This window comes from Lepisosteus oculatus, chromosome 20, assembly GCF_040954835.1.
Source record: "Lepisosteus oculatus isolate fLepOcu1 chromosome 20, fLepOcu1.hap2, whole genome shotgun sequence".
NCBI lineage: Eukaryota > Metazoa > Chordata > Actinopteri > Semionotiformes > Lepisosteidae > Lepisosteus > Lepisosteus oculatus.
Genome location: NC_090715.1, coordinates 2166602 through 2185001, shown reverse-complemented (window position 1 = coordinate 2185001; position 18400 = coordinate 2166602). Strand labels below are relative to the sequence as shown.

The 18400-nt window shown below is 48.5% G+C and overlaps 2 protein-coding genes and 1 long non-coding RNA gene across 5 annotated transcripts; 2 read left to right on the top strand and 1 right to left on the bottom strand.

The window, feature by feature from the left end:
* Positions 1-6: 6 nt before the first annotated feature.
* On the top strand, positions 7-2437 carry LOC138224368 (uncharacterized). The gene is made up of 2 exons (XR_011182839.1): positions 7-98; positions 1960-2437. It is a non-coding gene; the product is annotated as an uncharacterized lncRNA (long non-coding RNA).
* On the bottom strand, positions 1165-10776 carry nod2 (nucleotide-binding oligomerization domain containing 2). 3 transcript variants are annotated; one of them, XM_069181316.1, is made up of 10 exons: positions 9784-10771; positions 8982-9105; positions 6263-8051; positions 5894-5977; positions 5034-5117; positions 4770-4853; positions 4452-4535; positions 3401-3484; positions 2204-2287; positions 1165-1638 (listed from the first exon to the last, which is right to left on the bottom strand). In XM_069181316.1, exons 1-10 carry the CDS (start codon positions 10264-10266, stop codon positions 1566-1568), a joined length of 2973 nt encoding a protein of 990 aa, XP_069037417.1. In that variant the 5' UTR covers positions 10267-10771; the 3' UTR covers positions 1165-1565. The 3 variants fall into 3 exon arrangements, with proteins under 3 accessions (XP_069037417.1, XP_069037418.1, XP_069037419.1); XM_069181317.1 differs by lacking the exon at positions 5034-5117 and having other exon boundaries at positions 9784-10775; XM_069181318.1 differs by lacking the exons at positions 4770-4853; positions 5034-5117 and having other exon boundaries at positions 9784-10776.
* Positions 10777-13126: 2350 nt separating this feature from the next.
* snx20 (sorting nexin 20) lies at positions 13127-18153 on the top strand. The gene is made up of 4 exons (XM_015368462.2): positions 13127-13571; positions 15182-15360; positions 15533-15684; positions 16294-18153. The coding sequence occupies exons 2-4, from the start codon at positions 15204-15206 to the stop codon at positions 16960-16962; spliced, it is 978 nt and encodes a 325-aa protein (XP_015223948.2). The 5' UTR covers positions 13127-13571; positions 15182-15203; the 3' UTR covers positions 16963-18153.
* The last annotated feature ends 247 nt before the right edge of the window (positions 18154-18400 follow it).

Here is an 18400-nt window from a genome sequence, read left to right as displayed (position 1 = left end):
CCGCCGACAAATTATACCGGGCTCCTGTCTTCTCGCCACAGACGCGTCCAAACACGGTGATTCTAAGAGCTCACATTCTCTCAGGGTTTCGGAGCCAGGTAAGAACGTAGCAGGGGAATAAAATAAAAGCAATCTAAAAATAGAACCCCTTTTCAGCAAAATGTGAAGATTATTTACAAGAGGAACCTGGTCGACCAACCATGCTGTCAAGTCCCTTGAACGTTCATTGGCAGTTGAGCGCCGGCTCGAAGACCTCATTGGATGGAAGACCTGTGCTTTAGTTTAGGCCCACCCACCCGAGGCGGGGATTTCCGAAGCTTGGTTGACGCGCGAGGGGGCGGGGCGCACGTTGGGTCAGAGCGGCGAGCGTGCTGATCGCGACAGTGGGCGGAGCGCGGAAGCTGCTCTTTCTCATAAGTGAGAACAGGATTTTTTACTACCGTGTGCTGCCACGGGTCATGGAAAAGTTCAGTCAATGGTACTAGTTACTAATGCATTAGTCTTTTCTTTGGTAGTCTAGGATGTTGTTACAAAGCCCTAATCAGCATTACTAATACTATTACATTATATGCTGGTGTGGTTTAGTTTTCTGTCAGGCAGGTTGATGTGGCTTGACTGAAAAAGCATGGCACTGACTCCAGTCCACTGACAGCTAAAAACAGACTTAGCCTTAGTTCCTGACAGTTCGTCCAGCACCATATTGCATTTAAGTGTCAGTCAAATTTTGAAAACATTTAAAACCAAGAAGGGAAGGCACTGCTGTAGGGAAAGGGTTACAGGAGTAACAAAAAAAGGACCAAGTCAAAACCGAGAACCTGGGCTTCTTTTAAGAAACAGCCAGACTCGCTCCTCAGATTGATTCACCACTAACCCCCCAAGCAAGCTTGAGGAACAAAGTGGCCTCTTCTCAGTTGTACCTTTGCAACTGAAACATGAATTACTCACGTGCTGTCTGTACAAACGTACTCGTGCGTTGTATAAATGTTGTTACACATGCTAAGATATTAAAGATAGTTAAGAATGCAAGATTCTGCCCTGCGATGGGCCCCGTCTTGTACACTTTGCTGGCTGGGACAGGCTCCAGCTGCCCCGGGCCCCTGACTGGGAATGAGCAGTCAGAACAGGGATGGAGGGTGGAAGAGAATATAAATTCAGGACCCCGCGTTTTACCTTGACTGGCACAGCCGCGCTTCACCCTAAGTTTATTCATCAGAAAAACGGACACACCTGCTCAGAAATATAATTCTGCTACAGAATATAAAGAACAAGCAGCTTGATAAGGAGTAGCGATGCCATAGTCTCTCGTCATCAGACATGAGGATCTGTTCTCAGCTGCCTTGTCTGGTTAAATAAAGGAGTAGTAATTTTGTTTTAAAAATTCTGACGTTTAACATAGCCCAGTGATAGCCCGGATAGTCATTGTGAGCTGGGAAAGGAAATGTTAAGATCTCCCCTTCTACAGAGTGTCTGCGTGGTCTTGGGTGGTGAAGATGTGCACTGCAATTCAGCAGGATGAGGAGGAGTGTGAGGAAGGCTGCAGGAGGATATCCTGAGTGATCTGAGCATCACAACGTCAGCCGGCTCTCCTTGTGGGCGAGTTCTTCTATGTCCTCTGCTGTCAGGTCATTTCCTCTCAGCCTTCACGGAAAGAAGAAAGATGTGCAATGAGGGGTTTATTTGAGCTACCCCTAGCAACACCTATGAGAAGACACACTTGTGCAAAGATCCAAGTACAAATTCCTGGAGTGGAGTTTACCACTGCACAAATGACGACTATTAATTAGGGTCGGCCATGGATATAGTGTCTACTGGACATATTTGTTTGAAGTTGTGTGGTTTATGGTTTCATAAAGGATTTGGCTGGTTAAGACTGTTACACAGTCGTGAACAGTCCTAATGGTACAAATGTACCAGAGAGACGAATTAATTCATCTTTCCTCTCCCTGGCCTGCTCCCCAGTATCAAGACGATGACACAGAGGGCGCTGTCTTTCCGTCCTGGCTCGCTTCGTCACTGGCATCGTGCCCAGCGGTCGGAAAGCCGAGCGCAGGCTGTTTCCTGGCAACAAGCTGCGCCGCTCGGAACCGGGGGTGCGCTTCTCGGCTGATCTCCCCCCCGCTGCCCACGTCTGCTCCGCGGTGCCGGCCAGTGTCTCTCTCGCCGGCCGCCCCCTGCATCCGGCGGGCCGGGGAGGAAATCTTACCAGATCGCCTTGACGCTGGTGTTCTTCTCCAGCGCCGCCATCAGGCACAGCACCCCCTCTCGGGTGATGGAGTTATTGGTTAACCTCAGTGACAAAAGAGGAAAGAGCCGACATTGTGATTCTTACGCAAGAGCCTGAATGGAGCTTCGTTTGGGTTTGTTTTTAATGCTACATTTTCATTACTAGTAACACAGCACTATGCATGGCACAATAAAAGGACCTACATAATTTAAACCTGTGGTAAATTCTAAGTGTTAGTCCTTAAGTTAAAGTTTTCATGCATGTGAAATGCCATTTTGAGTACTGATCTGCTGGTACCCTTGACAAATGTCATAAAATAGTTTATATTGTCTTTATTTAGTTTTATAGGTCCGGACAACGGCTTAGGTATTGAATATCTTAAATACAAAATGTTATTAGCAAATAAGGTGTTGCTGGCAGTGTTTGAAGTTGCTTGGGTGAAGGTTCAGGAAACAATGTTCAGGGGAAAACTCAAGTGAAATTAACATACCACTAGACAGCAGAATGCAGAATTTGCGCAGAAATAAAATGCAACTTCTGTCCAAAGAACCAGAATGAATCGTTCCTGTAGCCAACAGCCTGTCCTCTGGCTGACTGCACCAGCCTCTCTCCTCATGCCTGCACTCGGGGTATCTTACAGTATCTCTCAGGCTGGTGAACAACAGGCTTTGTGCTGCTATCAGGTGGCATCCTCCTCATCTGCTGCTTAGAGCCTAAGAGACCACTCTAAACTGGTCGACTGTGCTACTAATTAACTTTTCCGCTAATTACTCGCGGTCTGAATATCGCCTCTAATACATCCAAGTCCTCTTCTGTAGATGTAAAGCCTGCAGATTTTTCAAATTACAATCTGAGGATTAATTACCAGAATTTCATAATGAGGTGGATGCACGACAGTGAGCAGTGGTGATCTTGAAATACAGAGCTCAGAACACAGTAACTCAATTTTAAATAGATGATGTCTGAAGCCAACTAAGCATGGGTATATCGTCTGGAACATACCATGGTATCCAGAGTTTGTACTACTTGTACTGGAATGGTACTGGTCCTTTTGGGACGAGATATGGTGGTTTTTGAAATGTACAGCTTTTCTTCACCCTGCAGTGATTTGGCCTACGCAGAGACCACTGGTGAACCAGAGCCTAGCTGAGCCAGTCTACAGAGAGAGGCACTCACCATAACTCCTCCAGAGTACTGCTATTCTTGATCACTGCAGTCAGCGCACGGGCTCCAGAACTGCTCACTCCATTGTCCACCAGACTGCAATCACAGCACAGCACGCGACACATCAGGATAGGTGCGGCACACATTTTTAACACCTTTCATTGACATTGCGCTGCAATCATCCTGATGTAACGGGCGGAGCGGTGGCTCTGTGGTTAAGGATCTGCGTCTGTAGCTGGAAGGCTGCCGGCTCGTATCCCGAGGAATCAACTCCGTTGGGCCCCTGAGCAAGACCCTTAACCCCCAACTGCTCCAGGGGCACTGTATAAATGGCTGACCCTGCGCTCTGACCCCAAGCTTCTCTCCCTGTCTGTGTGTCTCATGGAGAGCAAGCTGGGGTATGTGAAAAGCCGAATTCCTAATGCAAGAAATTGTATAGGGCTAATAAAGTGATGTTATGTTATGTTATAACCTAGATCTGTATCACAGTGGTTCTCTATCCATGTCCTGGAGCACATCCATGCTCAATCACCGGTGCCTGGAATTGATCTGCATGCTGCCTGACTTCTGTCTCCAGCCCTTTAATAGGCGATGGAACTGAAGACAAGGGAGAATGACACTGCATCAGTGCACTATAGCCACGCTGTCTCTTCTGTACCAAGCCACAGGCAAACACAGAGTTAAGTTTATACAGCTGCTTGAGAAACTACAAGGGGGAAATTCTGCCATTAAAGAAACAGGAAGGCTGTGACCGGGTTTCTCAAGCACGGCTGCACAGCTGGCTTCCGTTTACATGAGCACCGTTCTCTTGGCTCTTGCACCATTGTGAGACCGGCTCCTCCCATCAGCACCCCTCCTGTCAGACTGGCACCTGCAGGGCGTCACGATGATGCGTGGCCCAGAGCACGTCTGCAAACTCTCACTCTCCCCCCCGTGCAATCATGGGAGATCTACTGGCAGGTGGAAAGGTTGGTCTTAACCCATCAGGAAGTCCAAATGAGGTAGGTGCAAAAAAATAAAGCATTGTAGCCATGTGACTTTGTGCATGCCCAGTTGTCTTTACCTGAGCCACACCAAGCTGGGGCTTTTCTCCAAGGCCTCTGCCAGCGCCTCCGTCCCCTGGTCTCCGATTTTGTTCCCCCACAGTCTAGAAAGGGATGCAGGGACAGGCCTGTTAGACCACCAAGACATCACCCTCCTCTTGCTCCTGGCTGGCTGTGTGGGGATGCTCGTGGCAGTCAATATCACCAGCACGAGCCAAGACAAGCACTCAGCGATGGATTGGGAAACGTACTACAACCTTGATCTTTAATCATAGCCTGCGCAAGCAGCGGTGAATCCGGAAGCTCGCTGACGTGGCACGCCGACGAGCGACTCTCACCCCAGGTACTGCAGAGAGCGACTCTCCCTCAGCCCCTCTGCCAGCTGCTCTGCCCCTTGTGCAGTGATGTGATTGTTTCCCAGCCTGCAACAGAATAACAAGCCATCAGGAGCCAGCAGTGACGGAGCCAACTTCACTGAAATCAGTTCAATGGAAGAAAACGTGCAGAACAGTAAAAAAGCAGGCCGGTTTTCCCATCCGACATCCACCAGAATAGACATCCTACCACACAAGGACAAACAGGAAATGCCAGGTAATTCTTACCTTAAGGAAAGAAAATTTTTCTTCGTTCGGAGAAGTTTTGCAAAATGCTTTGTGCACTCATCTGTCAGGTTGTTATTAAACAGCCTACAGGAAAGGTACAAATGAATAACTCATTGTAAATACCTATTATTTCATTTCTGGGATTAAGCTTTAAACTTTAGCCTCAGAGGACTCATGTCAAGCATGACATTGAAAAGAGGCAGGTTGGAGGTAAATAATTACACCTACTGCGTTTCTGGTAGAGGTAAAAATTCTCAAGTTATCCACCCCCAGAGGTTAAATGGGGTTTGTACTGCAACCATAAATTGGAATTGGAGTCGATAATAGGCCATAGAAAAGACTAAAAGACTACCATTCTTTGAGACATCCTTTATCTAACCAACAACAACAACAACAAAAAAAAAGAAAATGCGCTTTCATGTGAATAGTTCTACACTAGATACATGTTGCCAAGTCACATACACAGAATGAACTCATTTGCACTACAAGGGGATTGTTTAATTAAAACAGTGAAAATGAACTAGTCACAAGTGTTCAATAACTGGAAACAGAATACAATATTTTGAAACAGCGGTATCACAACCTAAGATACAGCAACTACACAAAGATATTGGTCTCACTTGCTTATTACTTTGTGTTTCTTACCAATTCAAGACCAGGACTGTCAGTCTGGAGCGGAGTTGATAAAGCGCATTCTCACTGAAGTTTTAGTTTTGTCAGGTTTTACAGACTGTAACTCTCTGTCCTAACACATTTAAAAATTTAATGTGGTTAAATCCAAACAATTGTCTGTTCACAATATGAACTTGTCTTTCTTATTATCCTGTGTGGGTTGGTGTAATGCAGGACGATGTACTCACGCAATCTTCTGAAAATGCTCACATTCGATGCCCCTCTCAATCAGCTTGGAGATGCCTTCATCGGATACGTTATTGTGCCGGAGGCTGGGAGGAGGAGGAGGAGGTCAGAATGCAAAGGAGACATGTGCTTTATAAACTGTTCAAGATAAACCGGTTCTCTAAATTGCAGTGGATCATGTCTAGCTGCATTTTGATGGCACAGATAAAGAAAAGCAAGGCAAAACTATTTTCAGTGTAGGAATCCCATACACTGACATTCTTTAACATTGCAGACTTGTGTTTGCAACTTGAAATACTGTGGTATAAAATCGTGAGGCTTTCCTAGATCCTGAGGGCACTTGTCATGGTAAGGGAAATGCATGCACTTACTAAATGGAATGGCACTTGTCTAGGCAGGGCAGGAGCTGCTCGATTCCAACATCGCCTACTGAGTTGTAGTCCAGCTGCAGGCCGACGGGAGACCTCAAGTGACGCAGGACGAAGGACAGGGCGGTGCACTCCACGGGACCGATGCCACAGTACGTCAGCTTCAGGTGCTCTACCTCCACCTTTGCCATGGCCTCCTTCGCTATGCTGCTCTCCTGCATCTCGTAGATGCATTTAATGAGCCAGACAAACTCCGGCATGGCATGCATGCTCTTCTTCTCCCCTTCCACGGGGGGAGGGATGGATTTGAAGTGCCTCTGCATCCCCTTGGACAAGCATTTCACCACCTGCTTGCACTTCCTGTCCAGCGAGGTGGGGGCCAGGCCGTACAGCAGGAGCAGACCCCGATGGCGCTGGGAGAGCAGCCCGGCTACGAAGGTGGCGGTCATCTGCAAATTGGGTGTCTCGGCTTCCCGGAGATCCCCCTCTGCTCCGGCGTCCTGACGGGCGCCGGAGTGCAGGCAGGGCCCGAGACACACGCAGGCCAGCGCCGACGGCTGCTTGCGTTGTGGGTGGAAGAGTTGCGGAATCGTGGAGCGGCTGAGGTTGTTGTCCAGCACAATGAAGAGACCGGCAAAGAAGCACTGGACTGTGAGGTGCAGGAACTCGTAGTGTTTGCCGCCCCGGGAAGAAAGGCTTTTAACAAGGACAAGGAAGCCTGCGAAGAGGTCCTCCTCTGTAACCCCGCACTGCTGGAGCTCCAGGTCCGAAAACACATAACTAGAGGACACAAGGCCACCCAAAGCCAACCTGCCCAGGTGCAGAAGTATGTGTGCATGATCGTGCATCCAAGTAGCCCCCAGGGGGCACTGCTGAGGGTGGGAGTGCTGTAGGAAGTGCTGAAGAATCATCAGGTAGACATCAGTGATGGTCTGTGGGCTACCCCCTCCCCGTCCCAGAAGCTCCTCGTGGCATTTGGAGACAATCCAGCAAAAGACCGGGATGTGACACAGCCCCAGGAGTGCCGTGTTGCCCCGCAAGGTGTCCATGACACAGGTAGCAATGCTGGGGTCACTGTGGTGCTTCTTCACAAAAGAGCTGATCCCATCCTGCGAGAAACCCCTCAGGGAGACTTCCTTCCGGATGTACTTTCTCAAAGAGGGTCCCACCACATCCGGCCGGCTTGTGACCAGCTTGCAGACGCCCTTCATCAGGCTGCCCTGGAAAAGGCTGAAGAGCATGGTGGGCACCGAAGTGGGCTGCGTCGGGGAACACTGCCCCTGCTCGTCCGTAAAGCGCATCCTGAGCTCATCCAGGCCATCGAAGGTGAAGAGGACCCTGTGGGGCTGGTCCAGGATGAAGTGGAATATCAGGTCCTGGTCAGCGTCCGGCCAGCAGCAGTGCTGGAAGAGCAGCTCCCGCAAACACAGTTCCTGGTGCATGGCGCTCAGCCGCCGGCAGCTGAAAGGGAACAGCAGGACAAAGTCCTGCAGCGCCGCCTCTCCAGCCCACAGCAGATGCAGGCGCTGCAGCAGAGTACTCTTCCCACTTCCAGCCTCGCCCGATATCAGCACTGTGTCCGCCTCCTTGTTCACGACCCCGACGGGAGACAAGATGTCCTCCAGGCCCAGAGGTCGCTGTGGCTCCCCAGAACCCTGCGCAACCTCCAGCACCCCTTCCGTGTAGATGTCCTCCAGAGACAGGTTCTCCATCCCACCGTACATGCTGAGGAACCGAGACTGGGCTGAGACCATGCTTCTCAGCTTCCTCTGGTATGTCAGAGGAACCGGATCTAGGAAACAAAGCCAGCGCACTGTATGTTTATCACTGCAACACAAAAATAGCACTGCTGAAACAGGTTTTGAGGAAAGGGAGTGATCACGATAAAGAAGTTCAAGTAGGCAGCTGTGTGGGCTGCAAAGGAACAGGTAAAGGTTAATTCCATGCTGAAAGGAAAAGAAAAATGACGCAATGTTTGGGCTGTGGAGCCTTTTTCAGATGCGACACTGGTCGGACACTTGAAGGAGGCTGCACGGACAAAACGATGAGTCTCTTTTCTTTTCCGTTCAGCCTGGAATAAACCTTTACCTGTTCCGTGATCATGTTAATGCTTATCAGGCTTTTAAATGAAATTGCACCAGTTTTGTCCAATATAACTAGTCCAGTGTTCACAGCACTGAATGGGAGAAAAAAAAAGTTTTAACAGGACTGATTTCCCCCCCAATAGATGAACACTTGGTTTGGTTGAGTCCAAGAACAGGTTTTACCAAAATGTTCCCAATATGATGATTCTGGGTGGATGGTGCGCACGATGGCGCAGTGGGGAGCTTTGCTGGAGCCCTGGGTTAGATTCTGGACCTGCGGTGCTGTCTGTGTGGCGTTTGTAGTTAGTTGTATATAGTTTGTAAACCTGGGTACGCTTGGGGTTTTGCCAGCTGCTCCAGTTTCCTCCCACAGTACAAAAAAACAAGTGCAGCTCAATTGGCTTCTGGGAAAATTGGTCCTAGTGTGAGTGTATACGACTCTGTGTGTGCCCTCTGATGGACTGGCATCCTGTCCAGGAAGTATCCTGCATTGTGTCTGCTGCATGCTGGGATAGGCATTGGCTCCCCCACGGCCCTGATTTGAATGAAGTGGCCAGAAACTGAAGCGATGGATTGCTTGATGAATGGAATTATAATGATTCGATATTAAATGTTGCCCACTCTGTTCCCAGACATACCTGGTTTGTGTGTGTCATCCGTCAGAGGCTGCGTGGGTCCTTTTCCTGTCTGCTGGATGTATGACAACAGGACCTCAGCTGCTGCCTCTCCCTTTGATCCGGCAAGATCCAGCAGTCTCCTGGCCTGCGCAACACAGACGCTTGACACCACCGGCATCTCGCAGGCTCCTGGTGTCCGGACCACAGAACCAAAAGCAGGCTCCAGGTGTCCAGACCAGAGAGACCCAACAGCAGGTTCCTGGTGCACGGACCACAGAACCAACAGCCGCCTCCAGCACATTCTTGACACTTGACGTATGTGTATGTACACTGCATTCTCTCACACTTCAACTGAAATGTGATTTGTGCATTAATCTGACTGCATTCAGTTACTGTTAGGGCACATATCTTCCTTTTAATGCTGCGGTATGAAAGCCATGCTCTGTCTCTCCAGGAAAAGGCAGTTTTGTTCATATTTAACAGATAGTATTACAGAACCACACTAAAAGAACACGTCTTTTCAGAAATAAGGCAACAATGACTGCTTAGTGCTGGATTTATTTATGTGAACTATCAATGTTTATATAAAGCATCATATCCCAGCTCAGGAATCCATCATGAAGACTGCGTACAGGACTGATCCCGTCAGACCAGACTTGTGAGCACAGAATTTCATAAGGCAGCAACATTGAGAAGCTAATAGCGTAATTTGAAAATCCTATGTGCACAGGAAGGTGTTGGATCCAGACAGATCTCTCAAATCCTGCGAAAAGAGACATGCAAAACTTGTCTGATGAAGTGCAAATTCCTCGGCTTCCCTTACCTGTTGCGAGGGTGTGTATATGGGCAACAGGACTTCATCGCAGTCATAAGCGCTGAAGCAACCTGCTTCCCTGAGGGTCCTCAGAGCCCCACCAGTGTTGCCATGGAGCTTCCTCACGAGACTGGGCCGCTCCCTCTGCAGGGTCCGAGTGCCAGTGGAGGGGATCTGCTCGGCTCCTCTGACCGGGCAGCTGCAGTTCCCCAGGGACAAGCCAGCTTTCTGATCCTGCGGGAGCACCTGGCCGATAGCTGTCAGCAGGAACTGGCAAGCCATCTCTCCTTTGCTCCAGAGGAGGTCAAGCAGTTCCCGGGCAGTAACGTGCAAGGCCTGCCCCGGAGCCCGCAGGCTCTCATAATCCTCCCCCAGCAGGACGTCCCAGGCCAGCAGGAGGTCCAACACGCTCTCCAGCCCGTCTGCCGCCCCCCCGCCCAGCACCCTCACCAGCTCAGTCCTCTGCGTCTGCACCAAGAGCTGGGCGCGCATGCCTCATCCTTCAGCACGGCCCTCCAAGACTCCCGCCAGACAGCAGCCCCACTCCAGCTTGCTGGAAGACAGAAGACTTCCACAGCACAGTTACTGACCTCGACTTGAGAAGGCAGTCGGACAGAAGCCCAGCAGGCGAAACTGACCTGATCTGGCTGCGCCAGTGGGCGGCTTGAAGTCGATTACTATTGCTGACCTCCTTGAGCTCTCTCAACAGTTCTGACACTACTGGAGCTCCACACCCACAGCAAAGTGGCGCTTGCAAAACAGCACAGGAAGCATCGCCTTCCTGGCATACAGTACTTACAGTGATGAAGAACTTCCCTTCGTGATGCAAACAGCTCCCTCAAAACGAAAGAGAAAATGCACCAAGCCTTGCCTTTACTACCCGGAGAAAATGCCCGACAGGCCGGGTTCTCCCCGTGTGCTCGGCAGACCTGTGACCCGTGAAAGCGCGCTCTCAACGCGGCAGACAGCGCGACTCACAGTACGTGCGACCTCCTGGCAAAGTCGAGAAATTGACCTACGGCAAAGAAGTGAAATGGGGAAGAGGTGTGCCAAAGGCGATGGGGGGTGTTCTTAAATTCAGTATGAAAATAATGTCTCCTTTTTTACTAAAGACAGCTGCAATCTAGCAATTTCAGATTTCCAAAACACGCCCCTGGACACAAGCCCAATGCTAATTTGGTGCAACCTCTGAATAGGTTGCTGAGCAGGTCACTGTAGAAGTGGCACAAAATCACCTGTAGGTTTTAATTGTGAAGTCTGACGGTCCTGTAGAACGCTTTCTGTTATTTTCGTACGTGCCAGTCAAATTGTTACCGGAGAATCCTTTTTCAGGTTAAATGGCGTCCCAAGACTTTTCGGCTCCTAACTACTGATTTCGTTAAATGTTTTTTTTCATGATAACTGGATTTTATTTTTCATCCGCCTTCCTTCATATCACTTTTGCCGGGGTCTGGCTGTTTTCCCCAGCTTCAGCTGAATGCGAACTACACAATCATTTTGGCCCGGAATAAAACATGCGCTGGTTAATCCTGGAGGTTCTACTTAAGATGTAAGGAATTGCATGTAAGAGAATAAAACCGCACTTTTAATTGTATTCACTAAAGATGTCAAAATGCGGGATTGACGTTTATCCCTCATAGAGTCTATTACACGAGTCTATCAACTCCTAAGAAGCGGTCTTCATTAAATTTTCTCAGCGTTGGAGTTCTGTTCACTGATATTTGTTATTGTGATTATATTACTATATTATTGTTGTAACACGTACAACAGTACAAATAAACACGCACGAAGTGTCAATGTTGACCGTAAAGGAGAAGCGTCTCCAGCAAGCGGCCTCGTGGATCTAGGGTGTTAGACTGATGACTGTGTATACTGTATATATATATATGTACACACACGCGTGTTTTACAGAATCCCTAAAAGATACTCCCTGAGAGGACAAACAGACGGAGAAGCCTTACTGGGGAACCAGGTCCGTGAGGGGCGGCACGCAGGACGGCATACAATCTGGAGACGCTCGTTAACTCGCTGCACCGGTGCACTGAAGGAGTCGGATAGTTTCAGCTTCACCGTCCGTTTCTTTTCGAGAATCAAATCTGGAGCCTATTTTGCGTATAAATAAGGTTTAAATCCAAACGTTTCTTTGACCAACATCGCAGACGTGGACAACCGAAACTAACATAAAAGGCAAATGCTGACAAGATTAAAAAATCCGAGACGAGACAATTTCTTACGTGTCAGCTGCATTCTTGTCCTACAGTAAAAGCTTCCAGTCCCGGTGACCCACACACACACCTGTTGGTTTTGTCCCAGCCGAGTCCTCAGTTATACAGTCAAACCCTCCATTGACTTAGTAGTAAAAAGATTAATTTGAACTGCCTGTTCCCCAGCTCTTAAGCATGTTGGAACTTGAACCGTGTAATTTCGTAAATGAAATAAAATGCAAATATTCAATTGAGGCAACTTCTGAGATCAAGTAAGACTTCGGTTCTCTGATGAAGGTGGGCTGGGATCCGCTGGTCTACAGTGATCAAACGACACCTTATTCCGTCCCGCCCCCACATACAGAAACAGGTGCCCGATCGCGTTTGGATTTCTTTTGTATCTAAACTTTATTATTACCACTTGAAGAGCAACACTGCTTTACTGTGTATTCCAGTGGTCCCAAGCATAATTGTCCTTAGAATATATTAAAACATGGTAATAGGGGAAGTGACTGTGATTTTGGAACACAGAAATCCAGGTGTGAACACTTGGAACATTTGCAATTAAAAACATCAGGAGAGCTGCTACTGGCTCATATTGACACATTTAAAGACATTTTTTCAATTCAATAAGTGGGGTTGGGGGGGCACTTACCATAGGAATCTCCAACCCTGGTCATTCTGAGCCTCAAACCAGATATTATTAAAGATCACCCCTCAATCACCTGTTATGTAAGGATTAGAGACACTTGGTTAAGTAATTGATCAATTAAGCAAGTAATGGGTCAGTGAGAGGACCACTTGTCTCGCTGAATGTCTTAAATACACCAGTTCCTTCAGAAACTGATGATGTAAAGGCTGCCTCTAAAGTCTGGACTGGGGCTTTTCAGGATCAGGGTTGGAGATGTCTGACACAGATCCTGGAGATCCTTACATTTACTTAGTTCAGGTCTCCCGTCTCCTGCATCTAAAGATTTAGAACACTTTGAAGTTATTGATCAAATTGAACAAATAGTTTGTTTAATGACCTTTTCCTTCACAAGATGAGGGGTATTCACATTTTTGTTCTAAAGTATCTTTTACGATACTTAAATTACCTTACATGGCCCACTGGACTGGAAAGTCAGCAGCACCAGAGCTGGCCTCTGGCTTTTTTAGCCTGCTTGTTTTAAGGGGTTGGTCCTGCTCTTGGTATGAGCCACTTTCCTTGGTGGGTCCGAGTGAAGGGAAGCGATTGCAAGATCTGACTCAGAAGCCAGCTGATTCATCTCTGCCCTGCACACACAAGCACCACTCCTTCCCTGCACACACAGACCTCCACCCCCTCTCCACAGTGTGAGCGCAGACCAATCACAGTACACATCGCAGACCAGCACTTCCTTCCTCAAAGCCCGAGACCTGTTTCTCTTTTTCTCCCCCTAGGCAGTGCCATTTGACAGAGTCTAGCGTGACCTTGCAGGGCCAGAACGCCCAGGCTAACAGGATGCTCACCTCCGTCAATATGGCATATTCATCCTTGGTAAGAGAGCGCAACACGTGAGCATGGTGTGGAACTGAAAACATTAACAGGAATACACTGGCACGGCAGTGCGGGTAAGCAGCCCAGTTTTATGTTATATTTCAGCTCCTGATGCAAACAGAACAGGGAGGTTCAGTGCTCACCAGCCAAGTGTATTGTAGGAGGTCAGAGTTCAGAGGTCAGAGGCCAGGGGTAAAACCCAGTTCGTCACAATTTATGCTGGTTTCAGACCCGCGCTTGTCCACAGAGGTGCTATACTACAAAGCCATGTAGAGCATCACTTCCTCATTTTACAGACTCGCCAAACTGTCAGCTGGGATACAAACAGAGAGAGAACCTTTGAGAGAGGAAGCCCAGTGTTTTGGCTAGACTGTGGATCAAGTGAAAGAAAAAGTAAAATAATGTTATTATCCCATAAAGGAGGAATTTTCAGTTAAGTACACCAACAGCATTGTTAATAGCAACGACTTCGAAAGGACGGGTACCCCCTAGAATACATTTGAGTTTATCTAGTTTCTCTGGGGAAACTGATTAATTATTCTTCAAACACAAAGCTTTCATTGTGGTTGTGTAGTTTGGATTCGTATGGGTTTTCATTTCCATTTGACCTTGACTGCAGTGGAGAGCTCAGCTCTGCCTGCAGAACTGCAGCTGTAGCTGGTTGATCTCTAGCCCAGTTGCACTCACTTATCCACAGGCTACAGCCTGGGCTCTTGCTGCGCTTCCCAGAGATATCCGCGCAACACGAATTTCTAAATTCTCTACATCACTCCTTTAAGAAAATGAAAGCACAGATTGATTTTAAAAGACCTCCGGATCTTTCCCCAAGTGCAGTTTGCATTTCTAAGTTGTTGTTTCCAATGGAGACCTCTAAAGACAAAGCAGTGCCTCAGAGAAATATTTCTAAAATTTTGTGCTCTCTCCCCTGTCCCATTCATGACACTGTTCTTCTTCTTTTATTCAGAAATCACTTACAGGATAATCACAGACTAATGGTTAGGAAACAACCCAATTAATCATATCGGAAACGTGCAGATTAATTTAATTGTCGACTGTGCTTCAAAGCTAGGCTTTTATGCATGTCCATATCAAGATTATTTGTAGTATATGAAATGCCCGTATTCTCCATCATAACATTCCAGTTAGAGAACGAGCAAAATTCAGATAAAATATGAAAGCATCACAACTCCTAGATGGCTATAAAATCAGAATGGTAACAAATTAAAAACCCTTCAGCTCATCACACCCGTTTTGGCTGCAAGATCTCATCCATCTGTTTCTCAAGGGTTCACAGGGAATCGGCTTCAATCCAGCATCTTGGTGGCTTGTTCCAGGCACCCATCCCCTGTTTGTAAAAGAGTGCTTTCAATTCTCAGTCCTCAGTGTGCTTCCTCATATCTTCCAGTTGTGCCCGCTGCTCTTTGCAATGAAAGTAAGACACTAGGACTCTGTATACAATATCTATTGACTATACTGTATGTGTCTCATGTCCTTTGCATAGAAAGTAAGACACTAGGACTCTGTTTACAATATCTATTGATTATATGTGTCTCATGTCCTTTGCAATGGAAGTAAGACACTAGGACTCTGTATACAATATCCATTGACTATACTGTATGTGTCTCATGTCCTTTGCAATGGAAGTAAGACACTAGGACTCTGTGTACTCTGTGTCCCATCACAGGGAGACCCAGACTGTTCTGCCAATGGGGGATACCTGTGATGATGGGCAGATGGGTCCCTGCCTGGACGAGGATTATGGATTGACGCAGCCGGCAGCGGAGTCTGACACCCGGACAGGGCACCGTGTCCATCATGCCCCGGCTTCACCACCAAGTCCCCAGCTGGACCCTGCAGCTCTCGGTTCGTGAAACACTTCGCCTCTTTAGAACGCAGTGCTTGAAGCCCAGGCGTGCTGCTGCAGAGCAGAGAAACCGCCGGAATACAGTGAAACACAAACTCGTTTCTAAGAGTCTTTTATTTTTGTCACTGTCTTCCGTGCTTGTGGCCGTGTGTCCGCATGTGCGCGCTGCAGGCGGGGATCTGAGCCCCAGCTCCAGCTCCTCCATGACCACGAAGGAGCTGCAGGAGTACTGGCAGGGGGTGAAGTCCCGGGAGAAGCCGGTTAAGCTGCTGTTCGAGATCCCCTCCGCCCGCATCGTGGAGCAGCCCCTGTGCAGATACGTGGTGAGCTCACTGAGGCGATATCCCAGGTGCAGGAAGGAGAAAAGAGGCCAGATTGGACGGTTTGCTCGCTGCTCGACCGCAGTGGAAATGGCTTTGAGGTTTGAAGTCTGCGTGGCTCATAAGAACATAAGTGAATTTGTGAAACAGAATGGGTCATTCGGAAAAACATAATAAAGAGTTACAAACGAGAGGAGGCCATTTGGCCCATCAAGCCTGTTAGCTCGTTAGTGAGTTAATGAGTAGCTGATAGATCCAAAGATCTCATCTGGCCAATTCCTGAAGAAAGTCAGGGTACCAGCTTCAACAACATGGCTGGGTAGCTGTCATGAATGCAGATCTTCTGTTACTTGATCTTCTTAATTCACACTGCTCTGTGGCGTAGCTACGTTTGTACCCTTCTGTATTCATTCTGGAAAGGGTTGATAGAATGACGATCCGGATCCCTTGTCCTTTTACCTGGCTCACTGGTGATCCTCACGCAATCCTCCCTCGGGACGGTAACGTCTCTTATATCCGAGTAGAGAGTGTGTGTCCTGGGGACAAATGCCATCTGGGTCTTGACCAGTGTGCCGGGCGGGGGTTAAGACTGTCTGTCCATGTGCGCCGCAGATGTACCAGATCGTGGTGATAAAGTCGGGCAGCTACGACGCCAAGCAGGTGACCATCGAGCGGCGCTACTCGGACTTCGAGCGCCTCCAGCAGACGCTGCTGCGCGACTTCAGCGAGGAGCTGGAGGAGGTGTCCTTCCCGAGGAAGAGGCTGACGAGCAACTTTGCCCAGGAAAGCATCGACGAGCGCCGGGTGGCGTTCAGGGACTACCTGGCGCGTCTGTACGCGCTGCGCTGCGTCCGCCACTCCCCCGCCTTCCTGGCCTTCTTCACCGAGCCGGAGCTGCGGCAGGCCCACGTCTGCCTGCGCGGCGGCAAGTACGCCCGCGCGCTGGAGCTGCTCCTGCCCGCCCTCAACCTGCAGGAGAAGCTGGCGCAGCACTGCCCCGCCCTGCTGGTGCCCGCGCTCTGCGCCGCGCTGGTCTGCCACCGGGACCTCGAGGACTCCGCCAGCGCCTTCGCCATGGGCGAGAGGGCCCTGGCGCTGGTCCGCCGCCTCCGCAGGCACAAGTACAGGTGCCCCCTGCTCGCCATGTTGATCGACCTGGGCTACGAGCTGGGCCGGCCCATCGCCCAGCTGCAGGAGGAGCTGACCCAGGCCAGGGACGCGCAGAGGGGTCCAGTGTCCCAGCTCTCCCTGAAAGAGCTGGTGGTGCAGGAGTTTGCCTGAACTCGTCTCCCCAACCCCCCCAGGACTGAAGGAAGCACTGCTTAGGTTTCGCCATTACCAGTCAGCAAACTGTGGGTTTGCCAGTGGACGAAAGCAGAGGGGCCTGGCGGTGGCTCTGTGGCTCAGGATCTGCGCCTGGGACTGGAAGGTTGCCAGTTTGTATCCCGCGGCCGGTAGAGGAATCCAACTCCGTTGGGCCCCTGAGCAAGGCCCTTAACCCCAACTGCTCCAGGGGTGCCGTATAAATGGCTGACCCTGCACTCTGACCCCAAGCTTCTCTCCCTGTCTGTGTGTCTCATGGAGAGCAAGCTGGGGTCTGTGAAAAGACAAATCCCTAATACAAGAAATTGTATATGGCCAATAAAGTGATCTTATCTTATCTTCTGAGCCACACAATGCCCTCTTCACCCACGATCAGACTGTATTCTCTAGTCCCCTGCACTTCTGGGGCTCCTTCCATCACATGACTACAGGACCCCAGTAAGAACATGCCATCAAAGAAGCCATGTTTGTTACCTGTCCCATCTGAGCACCACTATTTAAGAAAGTAAGGATGCATGGCTTACAATGACCACTAGAGGACGATGTTGTATTTTCAGACAGGGAATATGCTCTTCTTTGGGGTATTGGAGGAAATCTTTACGTTCTGACACATGAGATGTCCTTCCAGTATTTATGCAAATTCTTCTGATAATCCAATCAATCAAAATCAATAAAAAAACTGCGTAAAAATATCTATGTAAAATATTTTGCAAATCTTGCATTACAGTTTTTTTTAATCACACCACTGCCATTGCATGACAATCAGAAATTAGTATTTGACTGTTCCTGCAGTTTGATTGACAGCAGCTTAAGGATACTAATAAATACATTTCCAAGGATATGTCCCCTTGACCTGGACTGCCTCCGTTCCAGTTCTGATTTCAATCAGCTCCCACAGGACTTTGAACTGACAAAAAGAAGAAACAAAATATGGAAGTATCTGACAACAACCCAAAGGGCAGAGAAAAGCAAAAATAATTGTTTGGCCTTAAGGAGTGGATATTCTATATGGTGCGTTTCTGGTGGAGTCTTGAAAGCATCGGCTCTTCAAAAGCTCATCACTGGAAATGCAGGTCACCTTGATTGACACTTATTCTCTCCCTCTCTTTGATGTAACAGACAAAAAAAATAAAATGTTAACTTTTTTAACTGCCTGGATTTTTGTGGTCTTGCGTGTGTTTTGTGATTAGTCTGGTTCTGTTTTTAAACACCCTCACAAACCAGTGCCACTGGCTTGTAAGAACTGAAGGGACTTCTGACAGCATGACTCATGACATTTTGGGAAATGAAAACAACTCAAAACATTTTGTAAGTACTGGATTTTCCCTGTAGTTAACATCCATTGATAATCACAAAACCTCGACATTCTTAAGGGTCCCCAAAACAGCGAGCTTTT

Coding starts and splice junctions, on each gene's coding strand:
- nod2 (XM_069181316.1), bottom strand. CDS start 10,266: ATGCGCGCCCAGCTCTTGGTGCAGACGCAGAGGACTGAGCTGGTGAGG. Junction 5,978..6,262: donor GACAAGTGCCATTCCATTTA/GTAAGTGCATGC, acceptor TCCTCCTCCCAG/CCTCCGGCACAATAACGTAT. Junction 4,536..4,769: donor CGCTCTCTGCAGTACCTGGG/GTGAGAGTCGCT, acceptor ATCCCTTTCTAG/ACTGTGGGGGAACAAAATCG.
- snx20 (XM_015368462.2), top strand. CDS start 15,204: ATGGGGGATACCTGTGATGATGGGCAGATGGGTCCCTGCCTGGACGAG. Junction 15,361..15,532: donor GCTGGACCCTGCAGCTCTCG/GTTCGTGAAACA, acceptor TGCGCGCTGCAG/GCGGGGATCTGAGCCCCAGC. Junction 15,685..16,293: donor AGCCCCTGTGCAGATACGTG/GTGAGCTCACTG, acceptor TGTGCGCCGCAG/ATGTACCAGATCGTGGTGAT.